At 38.6% G+C, this 21123-nt stretch overlaps 1 protein-coding gene across 5 annotated transcripts in view; it reads left to right on the forward strand.

Moving 5' to 3' along the window:
- The window catches only part of LOC135255016 (protein FAM184A-like), a 135399-nt gene that overhangs the window by 42932 nt on the left and 71344 nt on the right, over positions 1 to 21123 (forward strand). For all 5 annotated transcript variants that reach the window (XM_064335695.1, XM_064335716.1, XM_064335710.1 and 2 more), the window contains exons 5-6: positions 8494 to 8679; positions 20900 to 21022. In XM_064335695.1, coding sequence (XP_064191765.1) covers positions 8494 to 8679; positions 20900 to 21022 — 309 coding nt within the window. The remainder of the gene's footprint in view (positions 1 to 8493; positions 8680 to 20899; positions 21023 to 21123) is intronic.

Below are 21123 nucleotides of genomic sequence, written 5' to 3' on the forward strand. Positions count from 1 at the left end.
ATTTGATTTGCACTCATCATAGAAAAATAACAAAACAGAACAAATACACTTAAAACAATACAAAGAGGACTATTGTAAAAAGCGAGATGTTAAAATAAAATGAGTATGAATAAATTGTTGCAGGGTCAGGTACTTCCGCTCAAACGGATCATGGGTTTTCACATAGAAAAAAATCTTCAGCACCACTGTAAGGAATTATTGCAGGAGGCTGTTTGATTATATATCCTCACTACTGAAAACCCATGATTCTACAAAAGTGCGTATACTAAGTTTGAACTTAGTTAACAAGTTCAAACTTTATTTTTAAGCTTTTATCAGTTAACAATACATCATGGAAGGAGCTTACACTTGTAGGCTTATTTTACAAGTTTGAAAAAACTAATTGACAGACTCAGCATTAAAGTAACTTCAGCCATTTCCAAAGAGTTTCAAGGGATTACCAGCTTAGTTGGAAAGAGAACACTTCCACGATGTTGATCTCCATTTAATAAGGAGCATGTATCATATTCTGTTTTGTACTCCCTCAAGGCGCAGTATGTAGTGTAGGGAAGGAAAGTTGGACTGTCCCTTCATTTTCTTTCTTGATCACTTGGTTCTATAAACATCATTCTAAAGCTTAAGGATGTATCTTATTAAAATAAACATTTTATGGTTTGTTTACCTTGTTTCTTTTCTGTCACTGTAGGTGGAGTTTCCATCTGAAGGCCCCTTTATTGGGCAGTCAGAGTGCAATTGCAAAGCTAGCCAGGGTCACTGTAGTCATCAAGTTGGACTACTATACACTCTTTCACATTTTCTTAAGCTAGACTGCAAATCTGTCGCTCCTACAGTTAGTAAAACGTCACTGCCACAGACATGGCATGTTCTTCCACGTACATTAGGCCTCACCCCAAAACCAATTAATATAATAAAAGTTTCAAAATTAAAGCCACCCACAGCAAATACACTCCCAAATAAATATAAAAGATCCTGTGATGGTAACATACCCAACCTCTATTGCCCTGTTCCAGTCCCCCTACCAAGTGGTCAGTTTGCTCATGACCTTCAAAAGAACCTTGCTGATATTGGAAGCAACTGTCAAATGTATCACCTACTGCTAGCATCAAACAGACATCCAGTGGACAAGGTTGCAACAGAGTTTGGAGACCTGCCCTGTGGATCAGTGTTGACCTACCAGGCCCTCGCCCTGCCCACCACCACTACCACTGACCATCACCCACCATTTCCTCTGCCACCACAGACATATAATTATGCCACTGCTCTAAATGAAAATGAGAGCAACTACTACTGTGGCATGACTATCACCCTCTCTGATGCAGAGTCACTGGCGATGGAAACAAGGGAACAGAGCACAAACAAGACCTGGCACCGTGTTCGCTCCCAGCGTCTGACTTCATCTGCTTTTAAAAGGATCATTTCAAGGATTGCAGACTTCGACAGCTTAGCAGCCAGTATGCAGAGACAGAAGAGGGCTATGCAGACAAGGGCAATGAAAAGGGGGCTAGAGATGGAGCCCATTGCAGCGGCACAATATGAACAGGCAACGGGTAATCACACATTACCTTGTGGCTTCATCATTAATCCTCATGCCCCCCATTTAGGTGCCTCACCTGATCGTAAGGTGGTTGACAGCGCTGGGCTTCTTCAGGGGCTTCTGGAGATAAAGGGTCCAGATGTGGACAGTTTGGTTGAGTGCTGTTACCTTTCTGCAGGGCCAGATGGTGCTTTTGCCCTTAAACCCAACCATGAATACCATTACCAGGTAATGGGACAGATGGGCATCACAGGGATGATGTGGGGTGATTTTTTTTGTCCATTGCACCAACGACTACCACTTGGAGCGGATCCACTTTGATGCTGAGAAATGGGAGTCTATGAAAACTAAGCTGGACATATTCTTCTTTGAGTATTTTTTGCCTGCCCTGTGCAGATGAGGAGACCGTAGATATAAACTCCTCAAAAAAACTTAGAGTCAGTATTTTTACATAAAGAATGAATTATGAGAATTAATTAAAAAATGTCAATGCATTGTTTTATTGGTTCAGGATTATCCAGCATACAGGTTGTCTTACATTCATGTAATTATAAAAACATTTAATCACATTTAATTATCTTCAGTTCAATAAAAGTACATAAGAGCTGAACTGCCAATGTTGTGTTACAATAAGTTTCAATGTTTCTCAAAGGAAGAATGATTATCCAGAACTTCCAAAATCCACTTTGATGCATTTTGGGGAGAAAAAAAATCACATTTTGTTATTTTAAATTGGAGAGTTTTTGCATTTAAAAAGAAATGGGCTCATAAAAATAATACTGAAATTCAGAAAAATTTAATATTTTGTGTTTATAGTCTGTAATCATGAACTACGTATATTGTTGGGAAAATGCAGAATGAGTTTTGGATAACCCCCTTCAAATAGATGTTACCACAGGATTAAAAGAGAGGTCCCTGAAAGTTGGTAAGCAGAGCACAAACAGTCCATAGGTGGTTAACTGAACCACACAGTGAAAGGGGTATGACGCCGTCGAATATATGGTATTCTTTGATGCGCCTGATTGCCCTCTCTACATGGATCCTCAAGCGAGCAATCTCCTGTGTGTATGTAATTTCTTCTTTACTGAACTGCCCACTTGGCCCCAAGAATGTTGGGATTACAAGTTTTACATTTATGTCAGTGAGGAGGTCTCTGATAAGAAACCCTTTATCTGCAATGACTTCGTCACCTGGTTGCAGGAGGCTCAGAATGCCTGGCTCTTTGGTAATTTCCTTATCCGAGATGGAGCCTGTGTACAGGTTGCTGACTAGGCTAATTGACCCAGAAGGAGTAATGCCAATCAGTGACTTTAGCGTTGTGGTACCTTTATAATGGGAGTATGTGACCGTGTTCAGAACCTTTGAGCTTGCAGTTTGGATGTGGATCTCAGTACAGTCTAGCACCACCTGTGCTTTGGGGAATGTATTTTTAAAGAATGGTGGCATCAGTTCATCTATAGCCTCTATACTTGGCCATATTGGTAGTGTGTCAAGCATAAAGAACAGGTAGTTGCCCCATGTTATACAAGTCCTGCTGACTGTGGCTTGTGATACCATAAACCGCACAGCTAAATCCATAGTGAAAAACCCCTGCCGCACACGACAAAGGAACAGGAAGAACTGGTCGAAGAGGCATAGGTGTTGTGCATGGAACCCAGCTTTCACAATGTATTCTTCTGTGTGATTTAGCCTCTGCATTGAACTCCATCTAACCATAGACTCTGCTGTAGGTTTTAGAGCTAGGAAGACTGCTTTGAGAGTGTCATAATCTTTAAATCCTGTGTAAAACATGATCAACATGGGCTCACACTGGAAGCGTTGGAGATGAAACTGCTCACTTCTCAGGGTTTCATTTTCTTCCTGCAGACGAGCAATCTCCCTCTGTGCTGCATCAAGCTGTTCTTCCACAGACAGGGTCTCCTCCTGATAGTCATGATCACATAATGCCTCCAAAACCTGCTTAGAACTGTGTGTTAGAGAGGAGAGAAAAGAAAATGGGATTACAAAAAAAAGTTATTGTAAAAGTAAGACTGAAACTATCCAAATATATTTTATAAACAATAAATAAAAATAATGCAAAACTTAACAACACATAATTTAAAAAAATAAACTAAAAACTAAGCAAAAGTAAAAATGATCTCTAAAAACATTGAAATAGTATAATTATTTGTTCAAAATGTTTTCAGTTTTTTATTTTACCAGATGTACTTTTTCATGCTTTGTGAGGCAGGGAGCACATGGCAGTAGATAAGCTATTGCCACACTACTCTAAAAAATCCATGTGAAGAAGGAAATCAGAGTATTCTAGATACAAATATGCAGTATACCTTCATCCTATGATTATTATTTTGCACAGCCTGATCTTCCAGGCCTGTCATCACCCCAAAACAACACAACTACAGTTAGAACAATTAAAAGATTGTTCGACAAATAAATCAAATATAATTTTAATGAAGGATTAACCATTTTGTTATTTATGAACTAAAATACCACACACTTCCTGATTACAGTTTTAAAAATACTAACATTGGGCTAAAGTGCTATGATGCATATCATCATAAAATGAATACCCTGGTGGTTATCAGATATCACTTTAGGCTCTGAACCAACATGTGATGGGCTTAGACCATTATTTTTTTATATTTTACAGATAAGACACGCAATTAATCAAGGTAATAAGCGATAGATTTATTGATGAGTGCAATCACTAGTTGCAGCCCTGTACATAACTGGTAACTCATGTTTCTTCCTCATGCAGATTCGAAACGTCCACTTCTTCCTCTTCCTCATCAAAGTCACCAGTCACACTACAAAATCATGACAAAAACATTATTCTTGATGATCTTAGTTCAGTGATCTCAGGCAGTTCCTATCAGTATAGCTAAGGTTTAAAAACATAACTGCAAATACTCACAATGGTTCCCTTTCTGATCCTGATGTTGATGCTCTTACCCCTTTGACACAAACAGGATCCCTATACAGACATGGCAATTGGGGACAAATACCAATGCATTTATTATCTTTTTCATGCTGATACGGAAATGATTTGGCTAATGTCAGATGACAGTTACCTCTGGAAGCGTTGAATTGTCCTTCTGGTCTTGGGCTGACACCATGTAAACAAAGACAGCACACTCCCGGTTTTCAGTTTGTTCAAACGATCTTAATATGCAGTCCTTGGAAAAGTGTTTGGAGCACACTCTTGTGTTGTCTGTGATCTGAGATGAGAGATGTGTTAAGGTGAGTGTTGATTAATCTTACAAACTTTTGGAGGTTATTATCAGGGTAAGCTAACGATAAGTTAGCTAACTTAGACGCTAGCTTAGCTAGCTCATTACATTACCTGAAAATAAGGTCCCACATCTCTCCTTATCTTGGCAATCCACTGGCGATGGGTGTTCGGGTTACTCAGAAATCGATGGAAAGACAAGCCTTGATCACATTCTCGTCTTTGATACGACGTACAGCGTGGTACACAACAATATGCCATAGTAGCATCACCGGCTCAAATCGCTTTTCTGCTTCATGTATTTTTGCTTCATGTAAGCACCGCTCCTAGAACACTTCCCACCATAGCCTCGTTTTCGCACAGGAAAATTTCAAAATGGCGACCGGCGTGATATAAGCAAATACTTAGTTGAGTTATTAACCACTTAGTGTAATCCCCCTAGTGGCCGGCACACCGGCGTGCCTAGATTGCTCTACTCAGACATTCATTGCTCCTGCAACCAAAGTATAAGTTGAAAACAGAAACTCTGTGTTCTAGTTTCATTAGTAGACGATACACGGTAACTATGCCAAATATAAAGTTTCAAAGCACCACCATTGTCGCTCTGGCCGTTCATCTTCAAGTCTCATCTGCAACTACACCCCCCACCCATGACATAATGGACAATATTGTCTATCTGGGCATTCATAGAACTATTCTTTCAAAACTAAAAAATCGTATTCTGACATAGCAACAAGATAAACCCAACAATAGCCCTAAAATATGCCAATACACCAGTGAAAACTGTACTCATTGAATAACAAAATAAACAAGACAATAAAAATAAACAAATTATACCATGCCATTCTACAGTCAATATCTGGGACTAAATATTGAATAAATATACAAACTTACTGTTGGTTTTATGTGTAGAGATGTCCCTTTTGAGACTGAGTGGTCATATATTGTCTTGGACAATCCGTTTGGGAAATATACGCGCATGTGTGATGCCTGGGTACCTTCCAAAATAGCTGTGCTTAATACCACACCTGTTGTTTACAGCGTCGTCGCCCTTTTTAGTACAGTCTGGCTTGATTGACAATTCATTTATTCAGTAGGTGAGAGTAGAAGCTTTCTAACGATGTATAACATGTCTAATTGTGCTTTCGGAATAGCGTTTTATAGGTCAGCGTAACCGGAAATGTTCTTATAATCGCATTCAATTACGCATCCACATAGTAGTAGTAAAATAAAGACGCTGCTAACAAAAACTTGTCAACGATTTTTCGAAATTTCTTGGAAAATACTATTATCATTGAGGACTTCTGAGCATAGCTAAGCCATATGTTTGCTGATGATAGACCTAGCTGACAGTTTTCTGGTGTAAGACAGGAGTGGATAGAACTATATCATTTATTTCCTGTCTCTGTCTCCATTTACTGAAAACAGATAAGATTTCATCATTGCTATGTAAATATTAATGCTCAAAATACTACGGTTATATATGTTATTTTTGAAAGCGAGTGTCTTTAAATAGGTTAGTGGTATTATATAATTTGGATATTTCTCACTGTAATGTAAGCGTTAGTTAGTAGTGTAATAGTTCTTGTGAAGCATGCAACAGTGATGACGTGAGAGTTGGAGCATTGCCAAAACGTGGTGGACGGTTGAAAATTGTTTTCATGTTGTCGTCCCATCCCCATACAAGAAAACATACGAGAGTACAAAGTATAGAAATACATACAAGAGTTAATTACACATTTAGGTACTGTACCGCATCGTGTGACAATATTTTTGCATTATGTTTTAACCTGATAAGCAATGTTCAATCTTCATAAGCTCATTTATATGTTTATAATGGACAAAAATAATTTTATTTAATTTTGGAGAGATTTTGGATATGTTTCTGGACCCCTAGATATTTTAGACCACTGTACTGAGTGAAAGCTTGTAATTCCGACTTGAAAATGATGCAACAGTGATTTGAGTCAAAACAGTTGATTTGTAGTGAAATACGTGAATATGTTGTGATTCACAGCAATGCATTATTTAGACATTTTGGATAGATTTGGAGATGTTGAGTACACTGCTTAGTTTTTGCTTCATACATCTATAGTAGTTCTACATATCCACCCTTAGATTTTATGAACTTGTGGTCAAGAAGTTTTTGATCCACCACATGTACAGTTTAACCTGCTGTATATATGCAATCTCTCAGTATTTCATTGCAAACTAAAAAAGTGCAAATTCATTTTAGATTTTTTGTCGACAATTGCATTTGTCGCACTTTATTTCTTCCAAAATTATGAATATAAACTAATCTGCATTAGTATTGTAAATTGTACAAATGTCTTGCTTCATTTAAGCCATTTTCATGTCTCTGTGATGTTCATATCTGGAGTTATAAAGCTTTAAATAGGGTACCCCCTAAATTGGCAAGGATTGGCAAGATTTGGCATGTGCGCTAAGGGGTTAATCAAGCTGTTTTCAGAAGATTCTAGTAGATTCTTGAAAACAACTTTCCCAGGTAGTTTTTCCCTGACTGCTATGGTTTTTTACTGTAGTAATTCGGAATTATGGGATGGAAAAATTAATCTAAAATCACCTTTAAATTCTATCCATGCTGCTTTTTAAAATTCAATAAAATAAATAAATCAAACTGTTTTCAGCATACTCTGCTACATTCTTGAAAACCATCTTCCTAAGACATGGTTAATTTTATTTGATGGTATGGGATGGCAAAATCCACAATTAGGCCAGTTTAATTCACATTATCCATATTTAAAACAGAGTATGAATTTTTGATTTGGCATTGTTTCCTTCAAAACACCCTTGATCTAAGAAAGAACCACTCCCTGGGCTCTAATTTATAGAGATAGAGATAGATATAATTTATGTATAATATCTGAGTATATGTTCAACTCAATCTCTGGATTATCACAACACAATACATTAATTGAAGACAATGCATAGTTTATATTTCTAATCCCAGATTATAACAAGATCTGTATATAGGACCATCATCATCATTATCATCATTGTCGTCACCATCATCATCACTGTCATCATCATCATAACAATGACAGTACATTTGTGTCACAATGGGGCCACCATAAAAAGTAATGTAGACTGCTCACTAACATTTTAAATGCAGTTAATTTGACTGATATTTTTACAAGTGTAGATACCATGACCGTAGTGTCTTGTCTGCACTGGCAGCGAGCTCCAGCTGTTTGGAAGGTATAGCTGGCATCCCTTTTTGGCATTGTTCTATGGTTGAGCCGTGATTTTTCTTATTTATCCAAAATGCGCATGTATTCTTTACGACGTTATGACCACAAGCTGGTCAAACTCACATCCTCTTTTCTGAGAGGCAAACCAACACCCCATTTAAACTTTCTACCCAAGCATGCCAGATTCTGCCACACCTTTGATCACCTGGAACTGCTTTTAAGACATTCAGAGGCAACCCCTCCCCTCAAGGGACCATCAGCTGTGGAATGATGTAAGCAGCTGGTGTCAAAAGAAAAGAAAAAAGAAACCACAAGAAAAGTGTGTATGTGTAGGTGTGAGTGCAACTATGCACTCGTGACACATATAAAAAGAGTATACACTTAGATTTTCGAACCCTAAAATTGATATTTACCATTCCATATACTGGTTGAATTTCATTTGCATTCTGGACTGTATGAAATTGGGAAAGCTGTTTTATTTTGCTGAATTTGATTGACTGATTCATCTGTCCTTTCAGACACTTAGAGGGGAGAAGAAAGCCCATGAAAAGGAGGTAACAGACATGCGCCTCAAGTATGAGAAGGAAACAGTTCGTCTGAAGGAGGACCAGGCCCACATTTTAGCAAAGCTGTCTGAGAAGCATCAGGCCATGCTGGAGACCACACAGAATTCCGCTGAGAAGGACAAACGTCTTCTGCTGGCTGTGAGTGTGCTTTCTCTCTCTCTCTCACACACACACACACACACACACACAAACTAGCATGAACATACATATGCATACAAGCATACGGAAACATACACAAAAAACTTACACATACAGTTGCAAGAAAAAGTTTGTGAACCCTTCGGAATTACATGGATTGCTGTATTAATTGCTCATTAAATGTGGCCTGATCTTCATCTATGTCACAATAATAGACAAACACAATCTTCTCAAACTAATAATACAGTAAGTTGTCTACAAATGGAGGAAATTCAGTACTGTTGCTACTCTCCATAGGAGTGGGTATCTAACAAAGATTACTGCAAGAGCACAACGTGCAATGCTGAAGCAGGTCAAAAAGAACCCTAGGGTAACAGTAAAGGACCTGAATAAATCTCTTGAACTTGCTAAAGTCTCTGCTCATGTGTCCACAATAAGAAAAATAGTGAACAAGAATGGTATTCATGGGAGGACACCACAGAGGAAACCTGCTCTCCCAAACAAATTGCTGCACAGCTCAAGTTTGCAAAAGACCACCTGGATGTTCCATGAAGCTTCTGGGACAATGTTCTGTGAACGGATGAGACAAAAGTTAAAATTTTTAGCAGAAATTCACAACATGTTGGGAGGGAAAAAGCGCTGCTCACCAACACCAAAACCTCATCCCAACTGTGAAGCAGCGAGGGAGAATCATGGTTTGCAGCTGCTTTGCCTCAGGCCCTGAATAGCTTGCAATCATTGAGGGAATGAAGAATTCAAAATTATATCAATAAATTAGTAGTGGTCCATCACCTGAAGCTGGGTGATGCCACAAGACAGCATCCTAGACAGCATTGAGAGTTTGACACTTTTTAGGGTCTCCTACAGAAATAACCAATGACTACAGACTCTCAGCCCTTAAGAACATTAACTTCTGTACCTTCTGACTTCCTCCTGTAGCTAGTTTGCCAGCAGCTCAGCGGTAATGCATTTGCTGAGGGAACCTTCAGATGAGCGAGAGGCACGGGTTAAAATCCCACCTCTGACTCAGGCAAATATCTTATTACTTGTTATACTGGCTTACTTGCTAACTAGGGCCTGAACCATACCCTGTTGTAAGTACGCAAACACAGGCCCTTCGATCTATGGAAAGTTGGTTTCATGCGTCGTTGCATTCTAAAATGTGAATCCTGAAATTCCTCATTCAAAGCATGTGTGAGCTGCAGTTTAAAACATCACAGCAAGGGGCATTATAGCAGATAACAACAGGATGAAGCTGTCTTCTTCGATTTGTGCTTTTTTTTGCTTAGTCTTTCACAACTGTCCTGGATCGCTTGAGGACTCGGGCTTATTACCTCCACTTGGACATAAGAAGCACATTTAGTATATAAAACTAGGATGTGCGTTTGCAGTCATTTGTGTTCATGTAGGGTAGGTTTCCATTCTAATAACTGCCTATAATTGTTTAAATTTATTTTGTACCTTAGTAATCTTTGTGGGATACTCATTTATATTTCTGAAATCCATTCTTGATCATTTCAACACTCTTCAAAACTTAAAGAGTCGTCTACCTTCTTTAAAAAAATAAGCAAACAACAATATTAAAGAACGTTTCTTTTTTTGCACGTCCTATTCTTTGAATACTTCTGGGTAAAATACACCAACACTTTAATTTCACTTCTGGAATTTTGACCAAGTTTAACATTAACTAGCTTGCTAACAAGTTGACTGAGCAAATGTATAGTGATTAGTACAGACAACACCGAAATTAACCACGGAAATGTGCTTTGCGATTCGGTTTGCAAAGTGAACTACAAGAGATTCTTCAGGTTGAGTACTGTTAGTAGAATGTGGGCGCATAAATGGAAAATAGGGTAAAAAAAATAAGGTAATTTCCTTACAGACATTTGGAAGAATGTTTTCACGAAGAGAGTAGTCAATGTGTGGAATAGCCGGCCAGCTCATGTAGTAGGTGCAGAAACTCTGGGGATTTTCAAGACCAGGCTTGTTACGGTGTTTAATAAAATGTAGTCTGTAGGTAATATGAGCACTAGGTACAGTTTAGTCAGGATAATGACAAGCATTGTTGAGCTGAATGGCCTGTTCTCGTCATTATGTTATATTAGGTAATGTTGCCGGTCGTATAAGAACCGGCACAAGATAATGATGGTCAAGTCACAATTCATAGCCATTAGTAAGTGGTTAATTAAGCAAAAAATATCTTTCAGTTGCTACAGTATCTATAACTATAACTGGCATTTTGAAAGTTTGGTTTTTGTGTTTCTATAGAACAGTTCATTGTTCTTTTGAGAGATGAAGGCTTTTCCATGCATGAAATTGCTGAAGAACTGAGGATTCCGTACAATGGTGTGCACAATTGTCTTGAAAGATGAGAGCAAACTGGATCTAGAAAATGAAGTGGAATGCCCAGATGCATGACTAGACAAGAGTACAAGTACATCAGAGTCTCTAGTTTGAGAAACAGACACCTCACAGGTCCTCAGCTGGAAGCCAAACATCAGTTTCATCTGCAACAGTGAAGAGATGACGGGATGCTGGCCTTATAGGCAAAGTTTCAAAGAATAAGCCACTTCTGAAACTGACAGGCAAGAAGAAAATGGTTAAAATGAGTAAAAGAACACAAAGATTGGACCGTAGATGATTGGAAAAGAGAATTATGGACAGCATCATGGAGTCGACAAGTTTGGTGGAGGAGGAATAATGACCTGGGGCTGTTTTTCATGGTTTTGGCTGGGCCCTTAGTTGCAGTGAAGGGAAATCTTAATGCTACGGTATGCAATGACATTCTAGAGAATTGTGGCAATGATTTGGGCAAGACCCTTTCCTGTTTCAGCATGACAATGTCCCCATTCATAAAGCAAGGTCCATAAAGAAATGGTTTTCTGAGTTTGGTGGGGAATAAATAGACTGGCCTGCATAGAGCCCTGACCTCTACCCAATCAAACACTTTTGAGATTAATTGGAATGCTGACTGCGAGCCAGGACTTATGCCCAAATCAGTGCCCAACCTCACTAATGCTCTTGTGGCTGAATGGAAACGAATCCTCACAGCCGTGTTCCAAGATCTACTGGAAAGCCCACAAACAGTGGATCTCAGAAGAAAACACAGAAAACGGAGCAGGAAAGAGCGGTACACAAGCTGTGAGCTCGAGAACTGTAATTGGAGGATATTGCTCATAATTTTGTACATGAAGGCTTGTTGGATGGCCATCAAATCAGTGAGTACATAAAGTGGGTGGATTTCTGTTGCATTTCTGATGGTACCAGCCTGTTATATGGCGCCACCACACCGTTTGTCACAGCCATTGTTTTATATATATAGCAAAGCGCCAGTGCTAAACGGTCAACATTGATAAGACTGTAAAAATTCACATAAGGATAGCCGTAATCCACAAGCGTTTCTTAAAAAATGACTTCACATTTTTACACCCAGGTCCACTGCGCTACTCATCACAAATTATGTGATTAACTTGGCCCCCCCAAAACCTCGCTATGCCTCCCAATCACACTAGTCTAGATCCCTAACTGGCTATGGTGTATGCGTGTCTGCATGCATGTATTTGTAAGCATACTTCTCATAGTCTACATTTATATGCATTAGTGTTATCACTTTCTCATGACAAACACATTGCAAAATCAAATGATATATAATACAATGGTCTCTCTTTTTCAGAATGAATGTTGCACGGTACATGGGTGCAGTCAGTGGCACAGCGCTGGTGCACTGCAGGTGGCCTGTGATCGTAGGTATTTTCAGGAACACTGGCCAGCAGCACAGAGCAGAAAGCGCAGTGGCACACCTACAGGCTGGGTTGGATTATACTGAATGTATTATCAGTGGTGCAGCTGCATTTTTAATACCCAATGAAATTACCTCTTTTCATTCCCTTTTAAGAGCCGTGTGCATTGTGCAAGGCGTGCTGCTAATTTCCGTTGTCTACCACTGCAATGGAAGATGAGGGTAATGATACACTAATCATTTAGATATTTCTTACAAGACATTCTTTTGCAGGAAGAGCAGAGCTGGGCTGTCACTTTTCTTTTTCTTTTCTTTTTTTCTTCAAAAATTGAGTTAGAAGGAATCTCATAAATAAGAGAAACTTTTTTTTCCGCCAGAATTAGAACATTGCCTAAGCATATATAATTTCATTTCTCATTAAACCTGTAGATAAATAGCTTAAATGCTCTATAACTAAGAAATAATAACAACAGTATATTTAAGTTTTTTAAACAAAATAAAACCAAGGGGGTTACTTGGTGTTGCTCAAATGATAGAAATAAAAATTATATCATTATATCAATTATATCAATTAAGGCCATCATTAATTCACAACAATGGCATGGCTTAACCGAACTGAGCAGGATTGGATGAGTGGTGGTTTAGTCATGTTGTAAATACACTTATTTTGATTATTTATCTCCTGGTTCCAAAGCAGCATAGGTTTGACTTGTACTTATTATTTATAGACATTGCTATGCAACGAAACAGAAGGTCTGTCCCTATGCGACACGGCTGTCACATCTACATATAGAGTGTAAATAGAACATACATATACTGTAGAAAGATATAGAAGAGGTGAAACCTGGTTTCCACCTCACACATGATTAGTAACTGGACAACAAATGACATACAGCCTACAGATAATCAAGATTGGCTGAAAAAGGTTTCTTTACTCTTCTGTATTGACCTGACTACATGGACTGATCCAATCCTGCATAGGCACCGTTTTTGGCAACAACGAAAAAAAAGAGCTATTTCTAACATCCATGCACGGTATGCTCTGTAGAACCAACAGCATTTTGTCCCATAAATATAGCAGATATTAATCATTTATGCAGTTATACTTTGTTACTTCTGCTTTAATGGTCCTGCACATACTTCACAGTTGTAACATCGGATTTAGGGTAGCAGACGAGTGCTCTTGTTAATGTAATTTCACAACTTTTGATTGCATTACTTATAATTGAGTAAAAAGTTCAAATTATTACAATTCTGCCAATTCTGCCCTTCATATTTTCCCAATAATAGTTTTTTTCTTTGTACAAATATTACTATTTTATGTAGAAAAATACTGGACAAGGCTATACATGTTCAAGCTGATTTTAAAATGATTTTAAAACAAAATACAGGACCACAATGCAGTATAAGAACCATAAACAATTAAAAATAAAAATAAATACAGGAATTCAAATTATTAAAAAAAGAAAAAAGACAATAAATGCATTTGGACTGCATATGACCCACAAAAACCGTTGGTTGCCTATTGAATAGACTGAAACATGCAGGCATTGCCTGGTAAAGCCCCAAAATGACCAATCCAGCAGGCGATGGCCTGCGCCGTGCACTGTAGACGTAGTCTGGGCAGGCAGGTGACAAATGGTGCGAATGATAGACTGGAATGTCCCCCCCCCCCCCAGCAGCAGCTCCCTATTTCGGTGAGTCACAGAATTACCAAACTGCTCAGACACGTCAAACTATATGGTTAAAAATTCCATTTTGCCTGTGAAACGACCTGAGCTGTTTTGGAGATATACTCCAGTGAACACATTTTTTTGTAAGGGAAAATAATTTTTTCCTCCTATAATAGGGCCTACCAACCAATCCAAATCATATCCAGGCCTAAGCTTGACATTTCTAGATACGGACAAGTCTTGTGAAAAAATGAGGGGTTTTAATATGGGTTATCTACTGGATAAACCTGTTTAATATGTAAAAAAAAAAAACTGAGGGTAGTGAAATGTCAAATGTCAAAATCACCCTTCATTGAGTTAATAGTGGTTTATTAGTAGTTTATTAGCAGACCTTAAAATACAGTGTTACTGAGTAAACCACTCACTTAGCAGAAATACCACATAATCTGCAAAGAACATATGGGCCACCCTGATAAGTTTAAGATCAGCAAATCTGTTCAACTTTCCAATGGATGAAAAGGGCACACACAGTGAGAATATGCTACAGTGTTCTGTCTTGTGCTCCAAAATTAATAGAAGATAGTGGAGCGGACTATTAACTAAGTCTTAAATAAGAGTTAACTATCACTCCTCAACCAAATCCTTAAAACACTGGCACATTAAACTACATATCTAATGCATTGCAACTGGCCATGTAAGTACGGTCTGATCCTCATTTAAGTCATAATAATAAACAAAGACATTGTGCTTAAACTAATAACACACAGTCAATTACACTTTCATTGTCTTTATTGAACACATTGTCTAAACATTCACAGTTCAGTCTGGAAAAAAGTATGTGAACCCTTGTACTGTATCTAGTTACTGGTAGTACCTCTTTAGCAGCAATAACCTCCACCAAATGTTTTTATAGCTGCCAATCAGACTTGCACAATGGTTAGGAGGAATTTTATACCATTCTTCCTTAAAACTGCTTCATTTCATTGATATTTTTCTGATTTCTTGCATGAACAGCCCTCTTCAGGTCATGCCACAACATCTCAAATGGGTTAAGGTCTGGCCTCTGATTAATCATTCCAAAACATGAATTTTCTTCTGTTTAAACCATTTTGTTGTTGATTTACTCGTGTTTTGGGTCATTGTCTTGTAGCATCACCCACTTCTATTAGGCTTCAGGTGATGGTGCCGCTACCCTGACATTCTCCTGTAAAATTTCATAGAATAGAAGTTTTTTTTGGAGAGCAGCTCTGTGATGTCCTCCCATGAATACCATTATTGTTTAGTGTTTTTCTTATAGTGGACTCATGAACAGAAACTTTTGCAAGTTCAACAGATATCTGCAGGCCTTTTGCTGTTATCCAAGGGTTCTTTTTGATCTCCTTCAGAGCTGTACGTTACTTTATTGCCATGATCTTTGCAGGATGCCCACTCATAGGGAGAGTAGCAACAGTACAGAATTTCCTCCCTTTGTAGACAATTTGTTTTATTGTGGATTGACAAACACCCTGACCTTTAGAATTATGGCGCTTTTCCACTACTTTGCCGTGCCGTGCCGTGCCGGAATCCGTGCACCTGCTTTGTTTTGCTTTCTCCACTGCCAACTGACCCGTGCCGGGCCGCAAGTACCCATGCTGATTTTAGCTACTACTCTGGAGTAGATACCAAAGGTACGATCCGTGCTGAAATTCGATACTGCAGACCGTTGATTGGTCAATGGAAATCGTCAAAAATACGTCATCCCATGTTTATGTTTGTTCACCGGCAGCAACCGCCATTTTAAAATACCACAACAGCAAGAGAGAGTAACGTGAACTAGCAAATTCTAGGCCTGAATATTGAAAAAATATACAACCTTACCATTGGTTTTACGTGTAGAGATGTCCCTTTTGAGTCTGAGTGGTCATATATTGTCTTGGACAATCCGTTCGTGAAATATATGCAAAGTAAAGTAGTCGCTGATTTTACGACGAGCCATATCTGCAAAGCTGGAAACAGTACACTGATGGGATGTAACATTAATTTAGAAAACTTATAGCACTGGCTAACAACCTAACAGCTCACGGACATGAGGGTTTTGGCAGACATGCCAAACTTCTTGAGTCTCCTCAGGAAGTATAGGCGCTTTTGGGCAGTTTTCAGACGCAGCAGTGAAAACTGCCCAAAAGCGCCTATACTTCCTGAGGAGACTCAAGAAGTTTGGCATGTCTGCCAAAACCCTCATCAATTTACAGGTGCACCATTGAGAGCATCCTCACTGGCTGCATTACTGCCTGGTACGGCAGCTGCTCCGCTGCTGACCGCAAAGCCCTCCAGAGGGTGGTGAAGACAGCGGAGCGCATCATTGGCTGCCACCTCCCCTCTGTGCAAGGCATCTACCACACACGATGCCTTAGGAAAGCACAGAAAATCATAAAAGACTTCAGCCACCCAGGCTATGGTCTGTTCTCACTGCTGCCGTCTGGTAGACGCTACCGGAGCATCCGGGCACAGACGACCAGACTCACAAACAGTTTTTTCCCTCAGGCCATCAGGCTTCTCAACCAGCAACATTAATCTCTGGGATCACATTGATCACATGACCTCCTGTGTATGCTATGTACGTTCAATGTACAATCTTATGCACATATTCATCAGCACTCCTGCACTTTATATGGTTAACATTTAAATATTTAATACTCCTATTCTCACTGTCCATATCCCCCATCTGTACAGGCTGGTACTTATTTGCTGCTAATATTTAATACTATGTCTAATATTATGTATATTTTAGATATTTTTTGATATATTTTAGATATTTTTTGATATTTTTGCTCTTGCTCCTACGTAGTTGCTGCCTGCCATGTCATAAGAATTTATTTGCTCAGAATGACCTGTGTTATACTGTGCACTTGACAAATAAAAACACTTTGACACTTTGACTTTGACACTTTGACAGTTATGCCTAGCTAGCTAGCTTTGATAGCAGCTAGCACTCCTGTGCTGACTACTAGCTAGCTAGTTTTACAAGAAATATCACTAAGTTAGCTAGTTTAGGAAACCTTTTTAAGAAATTGGATGTGCTTGGATGCAAAAGAAACAATATTCACCTGTTTGAACAGCAATGAAATATCAGGGCACCACTTGAAAAATTTCTGCTATAGGTAAAAATTTTTTCCAGCTGTAGGTAAAAATAAAACTTGCCTTACGCTCTTTGAGGAAATTCCTTGAGGAAAATGGCAGCTATTGTCTTCTTTTTTGGCAGTATTGGCAGCGCCTTTCCCGGTGCACTGTGCTGATTATGATACAGCACCACCACATTGGCGTAATGCCACAATTGCAGTTACAAATGACAGAAATCCACAGGGTCAACGCTTGTCAGAAAATAGTGTTTTCCATGAAGACACCCGTCAGAGTTTTGTTGAGAGCTGGAGATGGCACGAAATTTGGCGGCCGCCTCGTAGTTCTCTATGCAGGACAAACCCTGTGTATATATGTATGTATATATATATATATATATATAGTAGTCAATGATTTTTATTTATTTATCTGAAGCTTTTGACACTGTGGATCATGCAATATTGAAGCATAGACTTCTCAGTATTGGAATGTGTACTTCTAACTCTCTTAGCATACCCAAGGGTGTGCCACAGGGATTAGTCCTGGGGACACTCCTTTTCCCTATTTATATCTTCTTGGTCATAATGTATCTAATGCAAACCTTCATCTTTAAACTTTTTTTGAAAGCAGACAAAACAAAACTCATGTTTTTCACAAATTCACTAAACCCTACATCTGTCATTACCCTTCTGGGCAATTAGATTGAGTCTATTTCTTCATATGAATATATAGGAATCTTAATTGATGACTCAGTGTCTTTTAAGCCTCACTTTTAACAGCTTGTGAAAAAACAAATGTTGAAACTGGGTATTTATTTTAGAAATAAGTCTTGTTTTTTCTTTTGAGGATAAAAACAGACTAGTTGCTACTTTTATGTCTGTGCTTGACTTTGCTTGAACAAAATTAAAAGGTTTGTAAGAAATTGAACTTATGGACTTATTAATATTAGTATTCTCATAATAACAGATAATGTTTTTCAAATCAAAGAATACAAATATATTGAATCATTCAATGAGTATGTCAGTGCTTTCCTGAAAGCATAAGATATCAGACATTGAAAAATAGGTCTTGGAGAGTTACAGGCTGAGAACTGCAAAATGAGCAAGCTTTATCCAGTTCAAGATAATATTTGTTGACATAAAATTTCACTGGGTAAATCCTGTGTAGGATAGTGAAGTGTACTCTGGGAAATAAGGGGTAATGTTTGGGAATGGATAACACTTTCTTCTATCTAATACTGCTCTTATTATGACCCCCAAAAACGACAAGTGTTGGATGTGTATGTGTCAAGCTAATACAAATTTGTCTCAAAGCATTATTACATTTCCATTCATTTATATGAAGACTGGTAACTCGTAGTTCATGAAGAGTTGAAACGGGTAGCACTTTACAGTAAGGTCACTTGAATTGGCATTCACTAATGTAGTTGTTACTGTGAATTTATGAGGTACAAATACATCTTCGGAAAGTATTCAGACCCCTTCACTTTGTCCACATTTTTGTTTACGTTACAGCCTTATTCTAAAATTGATTAAATTCATTTTTATTCTTATTAATCAACATATAATACCACATAATGACAATGTGAAAACTGGTTTTTAGAAATTTTTGCAAATTTATTAAAAATAATAAAACTGGATTATCACGTTTACGTAAGTATTCAGACCCTTTGCTATGACACTCAAAATTGAGCTCAGGTGCATCCTGTTTCCATTGATCATACTTGAGATGTTTCTACAACTTGATTGGAGTCCACCTATGGTAAATTCAATTGATTGGACATGATTTGGAAAGGCACACACCTGTTTATATAAGTTCTCACAGTTGACAGTGCATGTCAGAGCAAAAACCTAGCCATGAAGTTGAAGTAATTGTCCATAGACCTGTGAGACAGGATTGTGTCGAGGTACAGGGATCTGGGGAAGGCTACAAAAAATTTCAACAACATGGAAGGTCCTGAAGAACGTAATGGCCTCCATCATTCTTAAATGGGAGAAGTTTGGAACCACCAGGACTCTTCCTAGAGCTGGCTGCTTGGCCAAACTGAGCAATCAAGGGGAGAAGGGTCTGGGTCAGGGAGGTGACCAAGAACCGATGGCCACTCTGACAGAGCTCAAGAGTTCCTTTGTGCCCATGGGAGAACCTTCCAGAAGGACAGCTTTCTCTGCAGCACTCTGCCAATCAGGCCTTTATGGTAGGGTGGCCAGACGGAAGCCACTCAGTAAAAGGCACATGACAGCTCACTTGGAGTTTACCAAAAAGGCACCTAAAGGACTCTCAGACAATGAGAAACAAGATTCTCTGGTCTGATGAAACCAAGATTGAACTCTGTGGCCGCAATGGCAAGCGTCACATCTGGAGAAAACCAGGCACCGCTCATCACCTGGCCAATACCATCCCTAGGGTAAAGCGAGGTGGTGGCAGCATCATGCCGTGGGAATGTTTTTCAGTGGCTGGAACTGGGAGACTAGTCAGCATTGAGGGAAAGATGAACGGAGCAAAAGTACAGATAGATCCTTAATGAAAACCTACGCCAGAGCGCTCAGGACTTCAGACCGGTGCAAAGGTTTACCTTCCAACAGGACAACGACGCTAAGCACACAGCCAAGACAACGCAGGAGTGGCTTCGGGACAAGTCTGCGAATGTCCTTGAGTGGCCCAGCCAGAACCACTTGAACCCAATCAAACATCTCTGGAGAGACCTGAAAATAGCTTTGCAGCAACGCTCCCCATCCAATCTGACAGAGCTTGAGAGGATCTGCAGAGATGAATGGGAGAAATACCCCAAATACAGGTATGCCAAGCTTGTAGCATCATACCAAAGAAAAGGACTTGAGGCTGTAATCGCTGCCAAAGGTGCCTCAACAAAGTACTGAGTAAAGGGTCTGAATACTTATGTAAATATGATTACATTTTTTTATTTTTAATAAATTTGCAAAGATTTCTACAAACCTGTTTTCGCTTTGTCATTATGGGGTATTGTGTGTAGATTGATGAGAATAAAAATGAATTGAATCCATTTTATAATAAGGCTGTTATGTAACAAAATGTGGAAAACGTGAAGGGGTCTGAATACTTTCCGAAGGCAGTGTAGCTGTTAAAATGACATAATGATGTACAAATACAATAATAAAGTACCAGATTAACTTTTCATTAGTTAGTAGTTAACAAATACATTAACTTATGTATTAGTCACATGATTATTATATATTTTCATAACAGAGTACCTGAATTGTAAAACCAGAGCTTGGTAAGCATTAACTAATGTTACTTAGTTATTAGTTAATCAAATTTGTGTAACCTATTGTAAAGTGGCACCAATTCACATATTTACCAATAATAAACTAATGTGAAACTATAGCATGTAATAATCCAGTTTGTGTATTATCTGTATATTATCAAAGAACTAATGGTTTATGAATTTGCTATTTTTACTGATAATTTATCTTATAGTTATCTTATAGTTAATCCAGTGTGTGTACCCTATAGTACCTGAATTATAAAACCATAGCTGGTTAAGCATAAACTAATGTTACTTTATCATTAGCTAATCCAGTTTGTGCATCCTATTGTGAAGTGGCAATTATTCACATCTTTACAAATGATTAACTAATGTGAAACTATAGCTTGTAATAATCCAGTTTGTGTATTATGTGTATATTATCAAAGAACTAATGGTTTATGAATTTGCTACCAATGTGTTCCTGAACAGGAGAAGGAGCAGCAGTTTGATAAAGAACGATTCTCATTGGAGGAGCAGAAGACTTGTCTCCGAGAACAACTGGAAACCCTGGGCCAGGAGCTTAGCAGTAAGCTCAACACAACAAATCAGGAGGTAAAACAAACCCCACTAATAATTGCAATAAATCCACGTAGACCTACGGTGACCAATCCTGTTCCTGGTCAGCCACAAAGTCTGATACCCTGCATCCAAAT

The sequence above is a fragment of the Anguilla rostrata genome, chromosome 1, assembly GCF_018555375.3.
Source record: "Anguilla rostrata isolate EN2019 chromosome 1, ASM1855537v3, whole genome shotgun sequence".
NCBI classification, from domain to species: Eukaryota; Metazoa; Chordata; class Actinopteri; order Anguilliformes; family Anguillidae; genus Anguilla; species Anguilla rostrata.